Source organism: Tachypleus tridentatus, chromosome 2 (assembly GCF_004210375.1).
Source record: "Tachypleus tridentatus isolate NWPU-2018 chromosome 2, ASM421037v1, whole genome shotgun sequence".
In the NCBI taxonomy this organism is placed as follows: Eukaryota; Metazoa; Arthropoda; class Merostomata; order Xiphosura; family Limulidae; genus Tachypleus; species Tachypleus tridentatus.
Genome location: NC_134826.1, coordinates 68,392,897 through 68,418,296, shown reverse-complemented (window position 1 = coordinate 68,418,296; position 25,400 = coordinate 68,392,897). Strand labels below are relative to the sequence as shown.

Sequence of the window (25,400 nt, the reverse complement as noted above, 5' to 3'; positions counted from 1 at the left end):
AGCTACCGGTCAGTAACCCTTTCTTTCTTTGTGAAGCTGACGATGACCAAAGAAGAGCGAAATGTTGTTCGCTCTTCTACTAGTATTTTCTCTATCCATTCCAGCCGTTTTTGAATATATAAGGGTCGGAGTAAACTCAACGCGTACCTGACCATCCAGGGTACATAAGATCACCCAAATCCTGAGAGGGAGAGAGAACGCTAATAAATCTCGTCTGTAGGCCTATACATACAGGATTCAGTTCGGACATACGAAAACGTAAAAACAGTTGCGAATGATACACGACCATTTTATCTTGCTTTAAGTGTCAACATATTATTTTCTCGCGCAAAGCAGTGACTCCCTAATTTAGCAGTGTAAGACAGGGAAGGCAACTAGTCATCACCACCTAGCCAACTTTTGGGCTACTCTTTTACCAAGGAATAGTAATTTTACCAACGTTACGTTATAACGCCCACACGGCTGGAAGGGGGAGGATGTTTGATGCGACCGGGATTCGAACCCGGACCCTCGGATTACGAGTCGAACGCCTTAACACACTTGGCCATGGCGGGCCGTCTTTATAAGTAGATAAATACATACTAGAGCGATCTATCGTTTCAGGTATTAGTTACGCACCCTTACTAAACACATAACATACCTAATATTTACTTTCTCGCCAACAATACTCTAAAGCAATAACCAGAACAGGGTACAATACGTTACGATTATTTCATATCGAAAGTTTTGTTATTTATTTGACATCCTACTATAGAACACACCTACAAAAATTTTAAATAAAAGATATTAAGTACGTTATTACTGTGTTTATAACATTTATTTATTAAAAAAAAGGCACCTAATAAAATTTTATGGGTAAACGAAAATAAGTTACTAACTAAATTAAAATTAACTTAAAAATTTAAGAATATTTTTAATATATTTAATTAAATCATTTTTTATAATAAATATTCTCAGAGTTATGTTTGTTTGTTTGTTTTGGAATTTTGCACAAAGCTACTCGAGGGCTATCTGTGCTAGCCGTCTCTAATTTAGCAGTGTAAGACTAGAGGGAAGGCAGCTAGTCATCACCACCCACCGCCAACTCTTGGGCTACTCTTTTACCAACGAATAGTGGGATTGATCGTACCATTATACGCCCCCACGGCTGGGAGGGCGAGCATGTTTAGCGCGACGGGGATGAGAACCCGCGACCCTCAGATTACGAGTCGAACGCCTTAACCCACCTGGCTATATGTGCTGAGAAAATATCTGGTTCAGTTAATTAAATAATTTCTAATGGACTTTACGAACTGCATTCTCTTCTAACGTTATTTAGGGTAACTAGTTGGTTCTAATATTAGACCTGAAAAAGTGGACTGTTGTACAGTCACATCTGTAAAACTAATAGTTTGTGATGTTAAAAAGACTCATATTAGAAGTGTGCATTTTAAAATAGATTTTACCTGGAATAAGGATGGCCAATCGATTTGATGTTTTTTTTCTCAAGAGTGGGAGAGTGTACAGGTATAGTCTTCAAAGATCAAATGGTCCCTTATATTTAAACTTCAAACTTTTGTTTTTCATACAGGTTAAAGATGGAAATGTCAGACATAATGACATAAACAATTATAAACTGAAGAAATAAATATTCAAAATTAATTATAAAATCCAATGAAGATGGCAATAAATAATTTAGTATTCTAACAAATTTATATCTAACCCATCTCGGGATCTATGAATTACACAGTTTGTGTATTTGTAAAGTGTGTTAAGTGTTTGAAAATTTTAAACTTATAACGATACATTTATTAAACCGTTTTTTATTTTAAATTTTGTGTACTTTTATTGGAAAATTTATAGTTGCAAAAAACAACTCACCTAACAGAAGGTCGAGAAGTCTTAAAATTTTAAAGTTTTTTTTTTTTAGAAACGATATTATAATTTCATTGTTTAAATCCATGATACGGTCCAGCATGACCAGGTGGTTAGAGTGCTCGACTCATAATCTGAGAGTCGCGGGTTCGAATCTCCGTCACACCAAACGTGCTCTCCCTTTCAGCTGTGTGGACGTTATAATGTTACGGTCAATCCCACTATTCGTCGGTAAAAGAGTAGCCCAAGAGCTAGCGGTGGGTGATAATGACTAGCTGCCTTCCTACTAGTCTTACACTACTAAATTAGAGACGGCTAGTGAAGATAGCCCTTGTGTAACTTTGCGCGAAATTAAAAAAACAAAACAAAACAAAACCCGTGATACGTAAATAACAATGACGTAATATACCATAACTGAGCAGTGGTAAGATATGAACGTTTGTCGTTTTAATATTTATAAGTAATCCATCATGTTATCATTGTATATGTATTTTGAACCAATTTACTAGAAACTGGTATAAAACAAATATATATTGCATTTGTACATAATAAATTATTTATAGGCTCTAACAGAGATGGAAGCTAACGAAATAAATATATATATAAATTATTTACTACAATTCAAGAGTTTAAACGTATGAAAATATTATACGCTTTATATATACGAGCCTTGATTTACTTCCTTGGCATAATTTACATATTAGTGCTACAACAATATTTAGACTTAGTAAAGTCGAGTAGAACTAGAGGTACAGCTTTAAAGTTTGTATATTTTTGTTCAACCATTTCTTTCCTAATCAGAACGCAAATTTCAGTGAAGAAAATATGAAGCAAATGCTTGATCTACTATTTGCTTCGTTTGTCTCGCTACAACCGAATAGTTTTCGAATATGCGGCATATCAGTGCTACTTGGAAGGACGGAACAAGTAAATTTAGAAAGCCTCATATAATGGAGGAATGTAAGCAACTTCTTTGGTTTAGTTAGATGTTAGTTAGTTCTTTAATTACCACTAATTACCTGCTGGTCTCTAACTGCTCCATCAAAATATTTCTAAAATCAAAAGGTGTTGTTGTTATTTCGTAAATATATCTAAGTGTTAAGTTGCTGTTGATTTTAGTATTAATTGTCTAATATATTTGTTTTAAAGCACTTTTACCTTTGCCTTGGTCTTATCATTTAAAATTTATCAAACATTCTATGAATAATGCTGATTTTTATTGTACAATCAGCAGTCTTGTGATGATTAATTTCCAATTAATGGTTACCTATACTTTGTTTAATAGCATCAGTCATGTACTCATTAACCTCTACGAACACAAATATCCGAGCGGAGTGCAGAATATAAAGCCCTACAGACTTAAGTCACGTGCGCAGAAAAATTGCACTGTTAAACTCGTGGTAGTCGTACTAGCAGAGGAAACACTTAAAAGATAATAATATTTGTGAAACAATTTTGTTTACTTTTATAATAATAAAAGCGTAAAAAAAATGCGGTTAATTGTAGTGAAAACTTAATTATTTTCTTTCAAGTTTATTTAAGTATAATTTCACTCTTTTTCTTCTTTACCATAGCAATGTTAACACAAAATTGGTTATAAATAGATACTCGTAAGACGTTTTCTTTGTCCGTATGTTCCTACATCACTTTGGAAGTTCTAAAGTGGTTTAGGTAGTGCTAAACGTTTGTTTAGTATAATTTTTGTAGGCCTACGTGAGTAGGAAATAAGTAATGAAAACAAAGTATGGAATAATGTGACCTTTTAACCGGTTTCACTTACAGAGGTGAAAATTAGTTATATGTGAGAAGCAAAGTAATATAGTATGTTAGAATTAAATAAGTTATCACGTGGATAGGCTACTATTTTTTATCATAGAGTCGTGTAATGTGTAAGAGATTTAGTAACACAGCATATGTTCCTAAATTTATCCGCTTTAGTCGTTATACAGTGTGGCCCGTAAGTCCCTACCCATCCATATGTTATATTCAATAATACTAATGATGAGTTGAAGGCAGCTGTCACTGCGGCATTTGGAATAACCCCAATTTTGTTGAGGAAAATGTCTCACAGAACATGGTGTCGCATAATATTATGCAGCGAGAATGAGGGACAGCACACAGATACACTGGATACATAAAATATATGGATGGGTAGGGACTTACGGGCCACCCTGTATTTAATAAGTAGTTTGATGGCTATGTTCATAAAACTGTGAGTAAGAATAAAGACGACAGATAATTTGACGTAATCAAGTTTATGGGTTTGTTTTCATGCAATATTTTATAATAAAAAGATGTGTGATTAGTTATTTTTTCATCATTCAGACCTTTTCACATAGAAACGCCATTTTAAAAAAGAACATTATGGACACAATATTTAAATACGTTTATGTTTATTTATGTTACCCTAAATCTAAAATATTAGTTTAAAACATACATTACTAGTTACATTTACTTTGTGAAACTTTAAAACTCTCACAATTTTTTTTTTAAGTTCAGCAATGAATATTTAATAACTTATTCTTTGTTTGATAGTTTAGTTTTTGCACAAAGCTACTCGAGGGCTATCTGCGCTAGCCGTCCCTAATTTAGCAGTGCAAGACTAGAGGGAAGGCAGCTAGTTATCACCACCCACCGCCAACTCTTGGGCTACTCTTTTATCAACGAATAGTGGGATTGACCGTACATTATAACGCCCCCACGGCTGGGAGGGCGAGCATGTTTGGCGCGAACCCGCGACCCTCGGATTACGAGTCGCACGCCTTACGCGCTTGGCCATGCCAGGCCCTTTGTTTGATAAGTTAAAATTTATTTAGATTGTGAATATATTTAAACGTTCTAAGAGTAAGTGAATTTCTTTAGGCCGTTAAAGAAAGGCTTTATTAAAAAAGTTGTGTCTTGCCTTTTACCTTTAGCGCAGATAGCTTTGCGCGAAATTCAAAAATAAAAACAAACCAAACCTTTCATCTGTATCAGGTTTGTTCATCCACCAGGGAACAACAGATCCTTGACTTTGATATTTAAGAGTTAATAACGTACTTTATTTAACCATCAGTCTTAATACAACCCTACACAGAAAAACAATTAATATCGTACACAATAATGACGTTTTAAATTTTGAATTAGTTCCACAAAATACTAGCATAACAAAATTAAAGATAATATATATCTTGGTATACTAACATAATAAGTTAATTACCAACATAGTTTTGTAAGAATGTCACGTGTTATTTACATTTTAATTTAAATAGGTACGTAAGGTATTGTGAGTAATGTCTTAATTAGGATATATAAACTATATGCCTCACATAAAACTTAAGGCCAGAAGTCTAAAACTTCTATCAAAGTGAGTCGTTAATGTACGGAGTTTTTATTCTTATTATTCTTATTGCTTCCTGTGTCGTAGCATCTTATAATTTACTAATGTAATGATCCATGGCTTAAAGAGCACATGTAAATTCTAGAAGATTTTTCATAATACCTTGTATGTGAAGTCAAAAAGTTAATGGAAAACTTACGGTAAAAGTAACAAACTATCGGAAGACTTGAAGTTATAGAAACTAATTTTAACATTTAGGCTTAGATTTCTTTCTGGCAAAAACACTAATCATTAACTTTGAATATCCTTATAAACACAGGTTTCAGAAAGCATATTAAACTTGAAGTGATCGCGTGAGTTATTGAGAAGGCAACATTTGATGATTCTTTATCGATTTTTGATGGTCAGAATCTCTCACATGAAAACATGTTATATTATTTGTTTTCCATATTTATTTATTGTGTCTCTTAAGAAATTGTTATGTTATGACTTCGTTCACTTTCACATCCATAACATTAGGGGCGAACTGTCATGGCGTAATATAAGAGCTTTGTTTTGTATCTTAAAGTGGCGCAGATAGCCCTCGAGTAGCTTTGCACGAAATTCAAAACAAACAAATGTAAAGTAAGGTTCCGTTTGGAATTAGGTTATATTTAATGATGTTAAGGTACTTGTATGTGAGCTTAATGGTAATATTTTCTCAAGCGGCCATACATGAACATAAATGTGTTATTTACTTATAAACTTGTGTTGATTATAACTCAGACTTTTGTTAGTATAACAAATTATATATAAACATCTTTATTTAATGTTATAGTTAATTTGTTCAGTTTATAATTAAGTATAATATTATGTCTGATATTCAGTATAGATCTCTGTAAAAAGTAAAAGATTTAAGTTGAAATATGGTCAGTGAGGAATAAGTTACTGTTTCAATGCTACCCTTATAAATACCCAATGTCAAAAAGTATAAATTCAAATTTGTCCTCTCTTACACACCAGTTCATGAATCTTTATATCAGACAAATAAAATACACAGATCTAGTAGGAGTGTTTAACCAACCAAAATGTGTTTTTGTTCTTCCTAATTTAACATGCCAATAAATTCTTTGTTTCTTTATGTCTTATATTTTGTTTTATACGTATTTAACTGCCCTGATAAAGTTAAAAGATCATATAGTTGACCAATCATAATGAAGTTGTTTTATTCATATAAAAATAACTGATCTATCAAGATATGGTGTTTTATAACAAATATGTACTGCATATGAAGCAGTTTTCCCTTGTCAGACAACATAATACAACAATCAAAGAACCAAATAAGAAGTTTCTTGTTTGGTTATTACAAATAGCTCTAGAATATAAAATGTTAAGAGTTTAATTTTTAATCTTCAGTTATCAAGTTAAGACTTAGTGTTGTAGACAGGCTGTATCTTACAGGACAAAGATAATTATAATGGTGTTAGGATTATTATTGTTTTAATTATCAGGTGTTTCTAATCACCCCATTGGGTATTAATACCCATAGTTCCATTTTCATTGTGAGATATACACGGGCACAAAAATATGTTTAAAAACTACTTTTTATCTCATGTATTTAATAATAACATATATATAAAGTACCTATCAGATCTTAAAGGCTTAGAAAAGTACGTAGCGTAAAGTTACAGATATTAGATAAGATATAAACCAACTGTATCATCTGTGAAAGATATGTGGGCTTCACTGGAAGATTAGACACTAATGTTAATATCATGGAAACACAGTGATAATCTAACCAACACTTCATTGAAATTAACAGTGCAGTTGGTTTAGTCCCTAATTATACTGTTTTACAGCATACATACAATTGACAGTACAGTTGGTTTGATCTCTAATTACCATATTTTACAGTGTATATTACAATTAACAGTACAGTTGATTTGGTCCCTAATTACCATATTTTACAGTGTATATTACAATTAACAGTACAGTTGATTTGGTCCCTAATTACCCTGTTTTATAGGATATATACAATTAAGAACATAGTTAATTTAATTCCTAATTTCCATGTTTTACAGTATTTCTACAATTAACAGTATAGTTGATTTGGTCCCTAATTACCATGTTTTACAGGATATATACAATTTATGGTACAGCTGATTTAGTCCCTAATTACCGTTTTACAGTATATATACAATTACCATGGTTCCTAATTACCATGTTTTTCAGGATATATATACAATTTAAGAAAATATTTGATTTAGTCCCTAATTAAAATGTTTTACAGTATATATACAATTAACAGTACAGTTGCTTTGGTTCATAACTACCATGTTTTACAGTGTGTATATATACAATTAACAGTATAGTTGGTTTGGTTCATAACTACCATGTTTTACAGTATATAGATATATATACAATTATGAAAAATTTGCCCATCTTTGATTTCGCTTTACTCTTACAGATAAGGTAGACACTAAGTATCAATAGTTTGTTTACCAAATTAGTGAAATATTAAAATTTTATGTTTATTTCTCAAACTACTGATTTATTTTGCTTACGTTATTTTTTAAGGACAGGTGAATTCGATTTATGGTTTGGGAAAATATATATTATTTTGATTAAATCTAAGTCTATAAATTCTACTGTTTTTGGGCCCGGCATGGCTAAGCGTGTTAAGGCGTGCGAGTCGTAATCTAAAGGTCGCGGGTTCGCATCCCCGTCGCGCCAAACATGCTTGCCCTTTCAGCCGTAGGGGCGTTATAATGTTACGGTCATTCCCACTATTCGTTGGAAAAGAGTAGCCTGAGAGTTGGCGGTCGGTGGTGATGACTAGCTGCCTTCCCTCTAGTCTTACACTGCTAAATTAGGGACGGCTAGCACAGATGGCCCGCGAGTAGCTTTGTGTGAAATTCAAAACAAACAATCTACTGTTTTTGACGAATTAAAAATTAGCTCGACTAATTTTTATTTTACACAAGCCGTTAGGAGGGGTTAGGACAGTAAAGTATTAAGAAATATATCAAATACTCTTAATTAATTAGATTGGCAGATCTCTATCGAAATACATTATAGAGTTTATTGCCAACTAAAAGCTATAGTAATAATCATAGTTAATCAGGTTTGTTGAATTTAATGGTTCCTTTTAGTATCTTGAAGTCGTAAAATGTTTTAATAAACGCGAAAATATTTAGAGTTATTTCATTAGTTAATGTTTGCATGTATCTATAATGATGATACTACCTTATAAAAAGTTCTCTACCTAAGCAGGACCTCTGAAGTTTTCTCCAAATAACTTAACGTTTTTAAATAGATTGTAATAAAAATTTTAAAGAAATTTCCTTTAAGATAACCTAAAAATTATACCATTTAGTTTTATTGACCGATACAGAATTTCGTGGGAAAGGGCTCTGTATCGTATGTCAAAATTAGTTAATATAATAATGTATGGATGTAACTCATTCAAATAATACAGCTGTTACTATAATATGCTACTAGGGAATGCTGAAAAGAAAGTGTCTGATATTATTTGTTGTCTATACTATACCCTCCAAAGGTGTCAAAAACCCTATTTCTAGTGTTGCAAATCCTCTATTTACCACTGGGAAGAGTGTTGGACAAATTGTATGAATTTTGCTAAATGTGTAATGAATTACAACACGTCTCTATGGAACACTCAAGCTAGAACAATTCATCTTAAAATATTTTTGTTCAAAATATAGTAATACTTTATTTTGTTCTGAACGAGTTTCAGGACTGTAAAATAGTAGACATTTGACAAAATTGTTTAAAGCAAACTAACTACATAGACCAGATATAAAATTGTCCTAGTAATAAATAACAACGACATTTCAACATAACTAGTAGTGTACAGTAGCAGGTATTGAAAATCGAAGAGTTAGGATATGATTTAAGTGTTAAAATTGTAAAAAGGATTTGATAGTGATGTGTATCAACATTTTTAATACTTAAAAGGAAGAATTACAGAACTACAAATGTACAATCTGCAGCTAGGACAATTTTGTATTTCAAATAGAATGGCTGGCCTAGGGAATAAGTTACATTTGGATGTTATTGAGACAGTAACTTTGGGTGAATTTAATAAAAGAAAGCTTGATAGATGTATGAATGATAGGGGCTGGCTTTAATTTTGAAATAGTTTTTATTTGACTTAGAGGATAGGACAGTCGAGATGTACCAACAGGTCTCTCGTTTTTCCCTAAGCATTATGGTATCTTATTGTTTATCGGGAAGTATTTAGTTAAAAATCACCATATTTTATAGTTAAGGTCCTCCTAAGGGCCAGTGTTAAGTGTATAGACACAAAACATGAAAAACAACAAATCTGTGTTAAAACTGTTTAAGTTGTGAGGACTGAAATTTATGTTTTAAAATTGTGTCTGCGATAGTAAAGAAGTGTTTATGGTTAGGCGTGAATGAGCCATTTTCCGATTGATGTTACGCTCTATATTGATTTCTTAACACCACTTGTTGACATATCCTGTAAATATGATTTTTTTTATTGATGTCTTTGCTTAATAACTTTGAAAAAATAATAAACATTGCTACTTTATTTATATATATAAATACATATATATATATATATATATATATACACACACACACACACACACCTTGTTACATATTATGTAACAAATTAGAGAATCTTGTGTAATACGAGTTGCGAAAATATCCTGAAATAATTAGAATATTGGGAAACGCACAAGATCATTGTCAGAACACTGAAACGTGGAGGACATTGTTGATTAAAAATAATTAATCTTACAAAATGTTTAATATAGTGATGAGCCGAAAACGAATCAACCAGCATACTTTTTATTCTACAGGGTGTTCGGAAAGTCACTGTGCACTTATATATTTATTAACAGACATGTTTCAATATAGAATACAGGAGGTAAATATGAATGACAATTATAAACAATGTTGAAAGTGACCCCCGTTGGCATCAATACAGGCCTGGATCCTTCTTATTTTGTTTCTAAACACCGCTATTAGTTGCTGACTTGAAATAGACTGAATAAAATATGATTACAAAACTGCACAGTGACTTTCCAAACACCCTGTAGTTAACGAATTTAATTGGTTCACATTTTCTTGGTGCACTCTATCTACAATAAATACGAATGTATTTTAAAACTGCCAGCAAATATTATAGAATAAATAACCACCGTAAAGAGAAAAGTTAATACTTGTATTATCCACAAGTGATCGTTACATGCTAATACTGTATTTTGGTTGCGTATATATTAATTCACCAATCTGACGTTACTGTTACTGCTTCAGTAACGTATGTTTTGTATATACAAGGTGGTGAATTTAGGTAAATATGAAAAATGGTTCTAACCCAAAACAAAATTTCACAACAATGATAATCTTTATTTACATAATAAAAGGATATGTAGACATTTAAAAACACGGTGTTATAGCCAATATAAGTTCACTACGTGACTCAGACGTAAGATATAGAGATAACATTCTAATTAATTTTCAAATCTCGTAAACTTTCATGTTATTTAATGAAGGTTCGTGATGACTATAGATCATTTTCACCACTTCTCTACTTTGTCATATACTTTTGTGGTTTTACGACAACGTCTTCAATAGATAGATTTCCCTTCAAATTAGTTCTTTTTCTGAAAGGATATAAAAAAAAACGAGAAAATGTAAGTTTTACCATGATTATTTTTAAGCAAACAATGGAACCAAAATTGCAAAATAAGCAAAACTACACAATTAATTAAATTAAAATCCTAATATTTTTCAAAAGTAATGTAACACTACGTTTCTTCCTTTTATTTTTAATGCAGTTTTAAGGACCCGACTACTGAAACAAATTTTGATATTAACAACTAAATATACCGATAGATAGCGATTAATATGTTTTAGTACCATCAAGATGAGCAAGTTTTAATATTACGTGGAGAAAGTTTTAACTTCCTTATGTTTGTTTCTGGTAATATTTTTTTTGTTTAAAGTTTTACTCGTTTCAGTAACACGCAATAGTTTCCTGAGAATAACTAGTAGTCACTTCATTGAACAGAATATCAATTAATATTACATTTATCATATTGCTGGTGGTGCTGGCTAATAGCTGTACGTGAGTTATGTAGAACACGAATTTAAACACGAATCAATGTGTTGCATGCACAGTATCAATTCTTCTTCCCTGTTTTTCTAGTGTAGTAAACGAAACTATACACACTTTTCTCGATAAACTTTGATTATTTAACGGTTTCTGAAACATAGATAATTCCTGACGGTACTATAGGAGGGAGAGAACCGTTCATTATAGTGGAGTTGTCTCAACTTGATTTTTAAATTATCATTAAGACTTCAATAATTTTACGCTTGAACTACACATTAATTACTTTTATGTTATATTAATTTGGAACCTCAAACTGAGGGGGATCTAAACTGACCGGACAAGACTCCCCGGGAACCCCCATCCCTGTGGCCCTGAAAGACACTTCTGCTGGTTTATCAGCGCGATTTTTATTATGTTAATTTTAATACCAAAAAACTTCTTGTAATATAACTGTGGCTGAAACAAACGAACATTACATTACGGAACGTACTATGGGCTATCTGTACCGCGCCCACCGTGGGTGTTCAGCTATTATGAGGACTTACCATTTCGAGTTGTACCGAGTGAGTGGTGTTTCGTAACATATTTAGAGGACCGAAATGTCTAAAGTTAGTTCTGTGAATGTCTTGTTTTCTCCCAACAAGTAATTTGTGTGTCATATGAATTGTTATTTTTTAACGTGTCACAGTGCATGATGCAACACAGAATGTCGTATTTAATGTAATACAAACCCAAATTTTCTTTCATTTCGTTAATTTATTTATTGTCTATCTTACAAGTTCGTTAACTTGTTGAATATCACATAACTTCAGGTCCGGGATGACCAGGTGGTTAGAGTGCTCGACTTGTAAGCTGAGAGTCGTGGGTCCGAATCTCCGTCACACCAAACATGTTCACCCTTTCAGCCGTGTGGCTGTTATAATGTTCGGGCAATCCCACTATTTGTTGGTAAAAGAGTAGTCCAAGAGTTGGCGATGACTAGCTGCCTTCCCTCTAGTCTTACACTGTTAAATTGGGGACGGCTAGTGCAGATAGCCTTCGGGTTGCTTTGGGTGTAGCAAAGAGTTACATAGCTTCTTCCATATACGAAAGGTGACGCTAGTTTTCGTAACATTTCACACACACACACACACACACACACACACACACACGTTGCCTAAACTTTAAAATGTTCCGCACTTATGTATTCACTTACCGAAACTCTGGGTCTGTTGCGTAATCTTCACGAGGAAAACATTTCTGTAAAATTAAAGATAAAAGTGAAGCAATATAAAACATTATTACTGTAATTTGTGGTTGGAGTTAACAGATTATTTTAAAATATTTGGTTAAAAACAATGTTCTCGTAACAGTAATAAACAAGTTAATTTATTTCTGCCTTAACTATTACTATAGGCTACTATAACACTGTTGTAGGCCTGGGTTAATAAACAACGTTTTAATTTTAAACAGTAGTTGTTGGTAGTACGTATAAAATAAAGTATACAGTTTCACGTCTTATCGATAGAGTAAAAATAAACCGGCATTACTTTTTGTCAACGACCAATACCTATGTAATGGTACATATTTATCGGAATTATGTTCTACACTTAAAATAAATCAACTCTTTAAACAATTTAATGTGCGTTTCAAGAGCAACTTGTCAAATTTAAGATTTCCTTCGTTATTTTGTTGGTAGTCAGTAAAAATACAAATATTACGAAATAATAATAAGATAGTGTTATCAGATATATAATATGCTGTAATTTTATGTACTATTACAAGTTTATTTTTTTTAATTATTAACACTTCTTTCCTGCTATAGGAGATACGATATATATATATATATATATATATATAGCATTCTATTTTCTGCTTTTTTATGTCTCTTTATATACTAGTTATATACTGTAGTTTAAACAATAATTATTGTTTCGAAGACATTGTATATCTAGTAAGTGAATAAAACTGAATTGAACTAATTTGAATAATTCACTAACTTTTCATTTATTCAACGGATCGAAAACTGACTTAGTGTTTCACTGATTCTTTCGCTTTTGATGTATCTAAAACATTGAAAATGTAACTTACAGCAATAACATTTATAGAAAACAAATTACAGACGGTAAAAACCAGAAAGGTCTGTAACTTTGTTTAATGTATTTAAGCCAAACAACTATCCAATCACTAGTAGATTTTAATACATCCATTAATATTCAACAGGAAGTACAGATGAGAAAGAAAATAGTTAAAGACAATTCTGCGTTTGCCTTCCTTTCCTCCCTGACTAAAAGTAGTGTGTGATTTTTGTATGTGTCAGTGTATGCTGCGATACCAATAACACAGGATGTTGCATTTAATGTAACAAAATTATTTGGTTTCACGTCCGTAATACGGTACTTTAGATTAAAAACAAACACACAAACATTTGAAGTGAATGTTGTAATGACGTAAAGTGTGTTTATAACCAACGAACGTTGTACTGTTAGCTAGACAATCAACGCCGCCAACAGCCAACTTTTCGACTATTCTTTTACCAACGGATTGACCATTATATAATGCTCCCACGTCTGAAAGTGCGAACATATTTGGTAACCAGGATTCGAATCCGCGACGTCCAAATTGTGAATCAAGCGCCTTAAACGCCAGGCCTTATAGTGTTAGTGGTGTTTTTATCATATTTCTAAAGTAATTGTTTTGCATACATTTTCGCCAAGAAAAGAACAAAAACCCTTGTGGCGGTGGGTGCTGTTGGCTGGCTTACCTCTGGACAGTAGCTCAAAATTTGGGTCGCTGTACTTGAAGACCCGGTATGGCCAGCTTGTTAGGGCACTTGACTTACTATCCGAGAGTCGCGAGTTTGAAACTCTTACATTGAATATGCCCGTCCTTCAGCCGTGTGGACGTTATAATGTGACTATCAACCCCATTCATTGATAAAAAGATAGCCCAAGAGTTAGCAGTAGGCAGTGATGACTAGTTGCTTTCCCTCTAGTCTTACTCTGCTAAATTAGGGGCGGCTGGCACAGATAGCCCTCGTGTAGCTTTATGTGAAATTCAAAACAAACTCTACCTGAATCTTAAAGTTGCTAGGGTAGATGGGACATTTTTTTATGGTGGAAACTCACACACGAGAAGAGTTTCAAACGTTTACAATCTAACAACTTTTGTTTTAATTCTACACGTTTTTTTCTACGTTTTACTTAAATGTAAGTGAATGTTCTTTTTTTCGGATCGATTTGTTTTAAGATATTCAAATGCTTATTTAATTTTAAAAAAAGTTTAAATTTAAAATTTTAGGGATTAAATGTGATCTTTGATTGCGTTATTAAAACCGTAGTGTTATTATTAGTTGGTAATTTTCAGTAATGTACATAAAACGAAACCAAAGCCTAGTTGTATATAATTGACATTTAGTAGGATTTAGTAGGTAATAAAAATTCATCTCACCGAAAAAGCTAATTTCCATGTCGGTAGAGGGCGCTGAACTTCCCCAATAACGCACGCCATTCGTCCCAGAGCAGCCAAACTGATCACCTTAAAATGTTTTATAACATAGCGATGATTTTCCAGGAAGTCGTTAAAGAGCAGCTTTTTCTTACATAGAAAATGGTGTGGACGATTATAAAATTATTATAGAAATGTACTCTAATCTGTTACTTTGTCAAAAAATAAGTTGTAATGAGTGCTTTATTTCTTTCGTTCCAAAAATATTTTAAACGTGTGTTACGTAACCTAACAAAAGTGAACGAAATAGTAGAAAGGAAACTTCTCGAAAATGTGATTTAAAAATGAGTTATAAATTTTTATTTAAAATAGTGTAAATATAAATTCAGTTTGCTTTTGGACTACTGAATTAGCATACCAAGTTTGGTCTGGATTGGTCAGCTAATTTAGGAGGAGATCCGTTCACAAACATATAGACAGTTTTTACAGAAGAACCCTTTACTCCATAATTTGTATACTTTGCTTTGTCGAACTGAATATGTGATCAAATTCCGATAAAAGGGGCGGTTGAAGTATTTGTTAACCAGAAAAAACATTTACCACCTGTAATCAATCAGGTTTCTGTTAACAGTTCCTTGTTTTAGTATACAGTGGAGTTTTTCCCGTTGACTAATAAACCGATTGTAATAATACAATTAGTTTTGGATATTAATTTTGTATGTATCGTTTTGTGTATTGCTATGGTCACGAAGTTTATCGAGATGTAAACCAAGCAATTTTTAAGACGTACAATTACATACTTATGAATATATCTATATTTCAAAGGTTTCAAGTTAATAGGTAAGAAACGTAATTTGTTATACAGGCTTTGTAATTGCGGGATTTTGCTATAGAGAAAAATCATTTGTATAACACAAGTTACTGTGTGCTTTACAAAGTTTTTATGTCAGTAAATATCCCAAGAAATGACCGCTCTGTACATTATAGTTTTTTTTTTAGTATTTATGTAATGTGAAACGAGTAAATTTGTATGGATACTAACTGTTGTCAGGGGCAGAGGAGCTTTCCGATGTTTTTCCAGCCACTGACGGACAAAAGTCGAGTTGAAGCAGGCTGTGGTCACTATTCTCTCCAGCTGGTCACTTCTGTTCGTTGTGCCAACTGACGGGTGTCCAGAAAAGCAGCAATGAAAAGCTCTGGTTACCTGTAAACCCAAATGACTTTACTGTAACACTGGACAGACGTCTCTCATTAAAGTGAGGACAGCCCTTCATTGGATTAACTGATCAAAGTCAGTCAGCATCTCCGATATTATTCTCTAAACCAATATTCCACAAGTAGGAAACATAGCTACTTTAACAAAATGTCTCTAACACTTTGTTCTCATCACAAGATACACTGCTGGCCAAAATCTTAAGACCAATGAACATAAAGAACAAAAATATGCATTTTGCGTTGTTAGACTCAACCACTTGTTTGAGTAGAGTTTTGAAATATGAAAATAAAAAAGGAAACAAAAATAAAAAACCTTTTTAGCATTTAATACGGAAAATGTAAACACTGTGAAATTAGCCTAAATACTAGCTGATCAAAAGTTTAAGACCATACCAAAATGAAGTCCTAAACAGGGTAGGAAATGCCCAACAAGAGGTCTCAGTAGTGAGTTGCACGGCCGTCATTGCGAATAACTTCAAACATTCGTTTTGGCATGGTCGATATAAGCGTTTGCCAAAGGCTGGCTGGAATGTTATTTCAAGTCGTGAAGAAGGATTCACGAAGATCATGCACTCTTTGAATTGACGTCCATTTCTATAGAATTCCCTTGCCATCCACCCCCAAACATCTTCAGTGGGGTTCAGTTTGGGCGAACACGCTGGATGGTCCAAAAAAATCACGTTATTCGCCATAAAAAAAGTCCTTTATCCTGCGGGCATTGTGGATTGCAGCGTTGTCCTGCTGAAAGATCCAGTCATTTCCACACAAGCGAGGACCTTCAGTCAATAAGGATGCTCTCTCCAACATGCCAATGTAGCCAGCCGCTGTTTGACGACCCTGTATAACCTGAAGCTCTGTTGTTCCATGGAAAGAGAAAGCACCCCAGATCATGATGGAACCTCTTCCACTGTGTCGTGTAGACAATGTCTCTGGTGGGATATCCTTATCTTGCCAGTAACGTTGGAAGCCATCTGGACCATCAAGGTTAATTTTTTTCTCATCAGAGAACAAAACCTTCTTTCACTTTTCTACGTCCCATGTTTGGTGCTTCTCAGCAAAGTTTAACCGAACTGTTTCGTGGCGTAGAAGGAAGCGTGGGCTTTGAAAATGTTTACGGTTTTTAAAGCCTTTCTCTCGAAGATGCCGTCTTATTGTTCTTGAGCTGCATTCTGCGTCCGTAAGGGCCTTAATATGGTTCGACGATCAAGTGGTGTCTTGCCGGACGACCCGTCGAATCCTCCTGCTCAACGCCGGCGAAATTTTCTTAAGCCAACCACTTGAAATTCTCGTTCCGTATCCCTCAGGGTCTTAAGAAATTTGCAACAGCAGTTTTACTAGGCCCAATCTTACCAGCGATGGCACGCTGAGAGAGAACTTGCTTTTGCAGCTCGACAATTCTGCCAAGTTCAAACTTTGTCAACTTTTTAGCCTTTGCGATATTTTTACCCAATGTAACACAGGAGAGTTCAGTGGGAGATGTTGACAACGCTAATGCTTGAACACAAATAACTGAATTTCATTACGTGTTTACCGATTAACGCTTCGTTTCAGTATGGTCTTAAACTTTTGACCAGCTAGTATTTTGGCTAATTTCATATTGTTCATATTTTCCCTTTGAAATGCTAAAAAGTTTGTTTTTTTATTTTCCCTTTTCTTATTTTCGTCTTTCGAAGCTCTACTCAAATAAGTGGTGTAATCTAACAACGCAAAATATACATTTTTTCTTCATGTTCATTGGCCTAAAGATTTTGGCCAGCAGTGTATATTGAAGAAAATCCACACGTTGAAAATTACTTATACAACAATAAAAACCAGATTGTAACAAACTTGTAACTAACAACAATTGACATAATATCCAAAGCTGGCAGAGGAGACCAGCTTCGATATCCAGAACTCTACCTTCAAAATAATTAGTAAACTCGTAGCACGTTTTCTGGTTCTTGTTCTTCAATATTTATTAGATCCTTTTACGATTTTCTTTTGAATTTTGCGCAAAGCTACTCGAGGGCTATCCGCACTAGCTGTCCTTAATTTAGCAGTGTAAGATCAGAGGGAAGGCAGCTAGTCATTACCACTCACCGCCAGCTTTTGGGCTACTCTTTTACCAACGAATAGTGGGATTGACTAACATTATAATGCCTCTACGGCTGAAAGGGGGAGCATGTTTTGTGTGACGGGGATTTGAACTCGCGACCCTCTTGAGACTAAGAAATTTTAAATGTTAACTTTTTACCTACCCAATCGTGAATAATATTTCTAATTTTGGTATCAAGATAACAAGGGATAACTGAGTTACAAACTGTGTGAAAGATGGTACATCAAAGATAGAAGCAGCGACTGCTGTAAACACCCACTGTTCGGGTTTGTTTTGTGTTCCAACAAATTAAAATATTTAAACAATGTTGTTTACATTAGTAAACAGTGCAGGACATACAAGATACAGAATGCAGCTAATCGTTTCCTCGAGCTTCATAAAAAGTTGCAAGGTGGCGCAAACCCACAGAATGTCGCTTGTGTTACGAACGTACACAAGACACGAAAAGTTAATACTTGTTCAGCTTGTAAATATTCGAAGGTTTCAGAAGTATAGATAACTCAGGAAACAATCTTAGCGAGTTATATTGGTTTAGCGTGTAGAGGCTTACCGTATTATTAATATTATTTAGATTACAGTAAATAATTATATAAAAGGTAGAAATTAAAATATGCAACGGTGGTTTACTTTTGAAGAATATGATATTTGGTTGGAAGTTTAGTACGAGATTTTTATTTAAAAAACCTGGGTCATAGCTAATTGGGTACATAGGATGATTTGAAAACGAAACTAATACCAAATTGCTCAGAAAAGTTTCTGGTATACTCTGTTAAGAAGGGTGTTTTTACAAGATAACTTTTTATTACACGAATAAAACCACTAAAACATGCTAAAGAAACTTATAAATTGAATAAATCTTACATACAAAAAAATAACTGGCATAGTGGTTAGTGCACTCGCCTTGTAAACCAATAGTCGCCAGTTCGAATACGGCCATCAAACATACTCGCCCTTTCACCTGCGGTGGCGTTATAATGCGTAACACCCAAAAATAATGGATGACTATCACCCTTTGCGATAAATTCAACAAACAAATGGGAAAAAAAAATTGAAAAGGGTGTCCAGGAGCATTTCCTCGACATGATCGGAGAAGAAAGTCATTGACATCATGGTTGTACTTGTTGAACGCATTTCTTACCGGATATATATGGTTTAAATGTAAGGTTGTTTAAGTAAGAAGGACGTTAAATAAAGGGAGGCATATATATATATTAAAATCATGAAGCCACAACAACAACAACATCAGGTTCAGACGTGTTCATGATTCGTGTAGTAACGGACAACAGCAGTACAGATAAAACGGTTTATTTGGATGGACAAATGTGACAGTCGAGCTCTGTCCGACATTATTTCATCCTGTAGCATTGTCGGACAGGACGCGCGTGCAAATAAGAACTGAATTGAGCTCGCGGTTTTGAGAAACTAGCGGATGAGCCTCATAACTAGGGTACACCATTTTATTGGATGTGCCCTTGATCAACACTTCTATAGACAGGACGAAAAGCTAATAGCTCATAGTCGGAGAAGTGATGATATAAAAAACTGGAGAAAAATAAATAAAATAATCTTAGAGTTTATAAAATTGTTCAATGGATCGGTAGCATCTGTAATCAGAACCAATGTTTAACTTTGGTCGGTCTTGGGTTTCAAATTATAACTTCTAGCTCTGTGGAGGCAAAGAAACAAGGGATATAATCCCAATATTCTCATATCTAGCTACGAACGATAAGAACACAAGTTTAAAATTCGGAAATCATAGATGTTAGCTTGCTTTTTTTTAACAACGTGAATAGTTTATGGGCAGAAGTGAGACATGTTACGGACGTATAACATGGGAATAAATGAAGTAATGAAAGAGGTCCAGGGTTGATCATGTGGTATAGACCTTATGATAACACTAGTATTCCCTACCCGAACTTTAAATTGTGGGTGTGTTATAAGAATACTAGTCAATATATGAGCGTGGTACATGTAGGACGCCGTTAATTGGATACATTCCCTCAAGTCAGTAGATTAGATTATTAATTATACAGCGGTAGAAAGAAGTTAGTTTTTCCAGAAATACAAACATTTCTGAGGAATAAAGAGTGAGTTACGTTTTGTTTGTTGTCTTTTGTTTTTTCGGGGGTGGGTGTGAAAGGGCAGATACAAAAGTTAAAATGATTTCGAATGTTTTTATACACAATTTTCTAGTGATTATAAAATAGATATTTTGTATGTTTTTAAACAAACGGACTCAGGAGCCGTTTTCAAAGTCAAATCCCAGTGTTCAGTCAACAGTTCAAAATTAGGTGGGTATGCGTAGAATGCAAACATTTTGAAACAAATCACATTCATGTGTCATAATTTCAGGAAATGGAATTACATACGTATAACAAAACTTTTCAACATTACAGTAAGCGAAACAAACAAGATAGATATTACTCAAAAACAGATTTTTTTTAGATAAAAATTACCACGTAACTTATATAGTACCAAGGCTTTCTACTTGAATTTCAACACAACGACATGCGACTGAACGTGTAAATCAGGTTTTAAAAAGTACAATAACTAAGTTATAAAAAACTGAAATAATTAATGTGAAGTTCCTTGTCGGTCACGTAGTTAGGGGCGCTTGACTCGCAATTCGAAGGTCGCAATTTCGAAACCCCGTTTCACCAAACGTGCTCACCCTTTAAGACTTAAGTCGTAAGGGCCTTACCGTATGTAATCAATCCCACTATTCGTTGGTAAAAGAGTAGTCCAATAGTTGGCGGTTGGTGGTGATGACTAGCTACCTTTCCTCTAGTCTTTCACTGCTAAATTAGTAACGTTAGGACAGATATCTCTCGCGTAGTTTTGTACGAAATTCAAAAACCAACCAAATAAACAATATTTCCTGGGGAAGGGGAGAGGTAAAGTGATTGAGTGTCATTGAGTTCACGGCTGTTCGTTTGTTAGGGGATATCTCAAAATACTGTTAGAAGAATATTGTCTCTACTCGCGCACACTCCATGGGAAAAAAACAAACAAACAAACAAAAAACTTACATTATTCGACAAACGGCCTTCTAAACACGCCATCTTTTTCTTTAGATCTACTTCCTTTGTAGCTAGAATAACAAGGATACAGATGTAAGACAGGGGGCTCCTATATCTATAATAATATTGCGACAAAGGGTGATTTTCTAGTTTTATGTTTATCAGTTAATGTTTACTGACAAAATAATCAAAAGAACGGTGAGATTCTTGATGTATCAGTAAATTTTCTAAGACCGTATTCAGTTGAAGTTACATAAGTGTACGAAAAGACAAAATACATATAATACGTTGTATAACATTTGAAGACCACGTGAAAAACACGTGTAGGACTCGTCTTTGTCAATTGATTGGTGTTACGTTCGTGATTTCAACTTGTACGTGCATCACTTCAGATACTGGTTTAACGAACTTTCTCAAAATCAGTTGAAAACTAATTGTTAATGTAAAAATTTCAAAACACAAAATAATTTACTTCCATTTCTTCAGTACACAATGTTTCTGGCATGTCTTTAAAATTTAAAGTCGTAAAAGCGAAAATCTCTTGAAACTCTCTCAGTTATATTTGACTTACATTTATTTATTATCCCTGGTGAGTCAATGGAAGGTTTACAGATTTACAGCACTAAAAAACAGAGTTCGATTCCCTATAATGGGCAGAGCACAGATAGCATATTGTGTATCTCTGCCCTTAAAAGTCTTAAAATAAATGGTTTTCTTTGTTCAACAAATGAGAGAAATAACCACGAATTTGCAATACATGCAACATGAATTTGAAACACATATTGGGAATGTAAAGTTCCGAAAATTTTGAAACAAATTTATTAATTTTGACTTTTCCCATATTAAAGTTCTTTGAAAGTGAGCATTAGACTATTTGGTTTGTAGAACCAGTGTATACGTAAGGATTGTGATGTGGGCTTGCAATGTAGGTTGAGTTTTCTACTTTAACGGAAGGGCGATTAGGAATAAATAAGTTGTTTCAATATAAACTGAAAATACCTTTAACATCGACCAAGTTATTGCCACGTGATGCCAGCCTCTGCGTTTATATAAATAACTACACCTTACTCTTACAGATTGTTCGGACTTTTGTCACAGGCGAGAGTAGCTGAGTGGTTAAGTTCAATTTTCTTCGTTACAGAGTTTCGCAATTTTATTTTGGAAGAGGTCACATCTGGGGAGGAGGGGGGGGAGCAACAGTGAAGCAAAATTTAATGTTCAAACTGGAATTTTTAAAATTTATTCGAGTCTAGTAGAAAAGTTACATGAATATAAATTTTACGTTAAGAAAAGAATAAAAAGTGTGTCGGACTTTGTATTTATTTTTACATAGTAATGAAAAAGAAATCTCAAATTAAAAAATCAACTGTCGATGCAAATTTTAACACTAGAGGTCAATTTAACGAGTTTTATGAAGAAACAAGGCCAAACAGGAGTTTGTTACTTTAACAGAATATTTAATTTAGGGAAAGTCATTGTTGTTTCTTAATAAAAAATAAAGAGCCCAAGGACCGTATTAAAGCAGTTAGCGAGTCGTTTGTGTTGCGGAAAGTGTCGGTTTGTTAGTGACAAAACCTGAAGACAAAGTTGTAACTTTGTGTTGTTGACTGAAGATTCGATTTATCTGTCAGCATAGTTAGGTTTAACTCCGTTTTCCAGCTAACTATAACATGAATCAGATTACTGTAAGAAGTTTCTATTGAACTGGTGGTCTTGTTCACCCATCATCACACACTTGTGGCCTCTCTTTGCTTATCTATATTCCTGAAGATGTGCGTCTATGAACATTCTGCATGTTATATAAAACAGTATTTTCGTTCAGTTTGTTCAGAGACTGTGTCTTTTCATTTGTGGCTGTTCAGGTTTTACGTATGGAATATCATACTATAATGGAACTATTGCTTACGTGATACTGAGAAGAAAAAAATTATTTCGCGATATGGAACCTACACATTCGCAACATTTTTATTTACATGCAAATTTGTAATATAGGTTACGATTTTCCTGTTTCATCTCCATTTCCCGTCACGAAAATATTCAGTTTTCTCCATTCTCAATGAGGTGCAGATATGACGTCACAGGCAGATCTAATGCACTTTCGTCATATATATATATATATATATATATATATATATATATATATATAAATATAATAAATAGTACTGTCTATCATATGTCCATGCAAATTCTTCGCAAGATGTGGATACATGAATGTTTTTGCCGGTTTTTTTTTTACCACTGCTTCACCCCTGTTGATGGATCTTCAAATTTGGCACGAAGGGTTTTTGGGTCCATGAGGAGATGCATGGAAATATACGGTTTGACATTTTGTGTTTTGCTATTTTTATGAGTATTTGTTGTTGTTTTTTAAATCATACATAATGGAAACAACTTTTCATGTCCTAAGATAACCTTTCATTAATTATGAATTTACACAACTTCCGTCCAGAGTACTGGTACCCCAACTAGTTTACTACAATGTATCTTTTATCAACACTTAAAGATTTACAAATCATAGGTTATTCGACGATAACGTACAATTGCAATGGTAAGTTTTTAATAACGTCGAATACTATTGTATTAATAGTGAATTTCTGCGTTTTCCTTTTAACAGATTTGTCGAAATAAATTACTGTCTTACATATACCAACTTTCATGTTAATTCACTTTTCAGTTTCGGACCTGCATAACATCTAGTTCGTACAACTAAAATAAACAGTATAAAATGATCATTTAAATCATATTAAGAGCTGATAACTAATGTAACATCCCGAATTTTCATTAAAAACTTGTAAGAAAATTTTCAGAATAAAACAACAGATGTTACAGCTTACAAAGAAAAAGTTCTTGCGTCCATTACATTTCTTAACTTAATTGTTTAATACGTTCATTCCTTTGATTAACACAAGGCTTTTTTAAATAACTGTTCTGGCGTGGCTTAGTTGCTAGCGTGTTGGGCTACGTATCGAAAGGAATAAGAGTCGAAACGTGACGCCATTGAACATTCTTCGCACCTTCAGCTGTGAGCGAGTTATAAGAGACACTGTCAATTCAGTTATTCGTTTCATATAATTGTACGAAACCCTCGTGGTGGGTTGTAAAGCTAGCCTTCCCTCTGACCAAAGTTAACCTAACGACAGAGATCGGTGAATTCACACCTTTCAGCTGAAATCGAATTCTAAACTATTTTATGCAGAACTTTGACCTTTATAGGTACAGTGTCTCAAACAAAATACTGTTAACATTAAAATTAATTTAACTGATCACTTTGTATGTATTTTACACCAAAATGACTAATTTCTTCCACTTTTAGTCAAATCCAGTGCTGTAACAGGCAAATTTACAAAACTACTCAGTATATAAGATGCAATATCTGGACTTGAGGGCTAAATGTGCAATGGACAACGTAAAAAAACCCCCAAAAAAACACATGTCGGTAGATTGAGGGTTAACTAAGTGCGCACATCTTCGATGCAAAATAACAATAAATTATCTCTGCTTATAAAAACATCTTTCTCTACATATAACTGACGTACATAAAAACCGAAACTAATTCTGCGTTTCTTGAGTAAGCACAATGAAGGTCGTTGACTTAAAAAATTGGGTTAATGTGCGATGAAGCCTTTCACTAGCTTTCTGTCCGATTTCCTTCCGTTACCTAGAAACTTTCAAGGGTTTTTGACATCAATGATGATACTATTTTTGTACCAGTGGAGGCATTAAATCGAGACCGTTTTCTTGTGTACATCCACTATTCTACTTTTTGCTTTAATCCAACGAGAATTATGACCACCATGATTATTTTACTCAGAATATTGAACCCTTGTCCCGATAGTTAAAAGTTAAAGCCTGGCGGTGAACATATACCTCTCCAATAAAATTTAGAAACAAATAAAATACTTCTGGTTTTAAACTACGACCAACTATTAAAATTAAGCCAGGTATGGCGAATTATATTTTCTTATTTCACAACTTCATTAAAATAACTCTTTTTATGAAACATTGAATCCGACCTAGAAAATAAATGAAATACATATCGGTTCATCTATTAGTTTTCAGCAACTTTGTCGTTTTAAAGTAAAAACACGCAATGGGCTATCTGTTCACCATGGAAATCGAACTCCTAAGTTTAATGACGCAAATCCTTAAACTTACCAGGTGACCTTTGAATAGAAGTTTTTTCTACTAACAAATTAAACATAAACAATTGCTACTTACCACATAGTTTATACACTAGGGACAAGACGTCATAAACGGTGGATATTTGGTGAGTCTCATGCTCTAATGCGAGTAGTGTAACACACAAGACAACAATTACTGTCTTCATGGCTCTCTTTAGTTAAACACAGATACACACTGATTCTAATTACTATACTCACATTT

General features: G+C 33.7%; 1 protein-coding gene across 3 annotated transcripts; it reads right to left on the bottom strand.

The window, feature by feature from the left end:
• Positions 1-10,531: 10,531 nt before the first annotated feature.
• Positions 10,532-25,392, bottom strand: LOC143244122 (uncharacterized). Of its 3 annotated transcripts, none has more exons than XM_076488247.1 (6): positions 25,236-25,392; positions 21,027-21,088; positions 15,730-15,891; positions 14,691-14,837; positions 12,457-12,500; positions 10,532-10,809 (listed from the first exon to the last, which is right to left on the bottom strand). In XM_076488247.1, the coding sequence occupies exons 1-6, from the start codon at positions 25,342-25,344 to the stop codon at positions 10,734-10,736; spliced, it is 600 nt and encodes a 199-aa protein (XP_076344362.1). In that variant the 5' UTR covers positions 25,345-25,392; the 3' UTR covers positions 10,532-10,733. The 3 variants fall into 3 exon arrangements, with proteins under 3 accessions (XP_076344362.1, XP_076344363.1, XP_076344364.1); XM_076488248.1 differs by having other exon boundaries at positions 14,691-14,777; XM_076488249.1 differs by having other exon boundaries at positions 21,027-21,132; positions 25,236-25,362.
• Between the last annotated feature and the right edge of the window lie 8 nt (positions 25,393-25,400).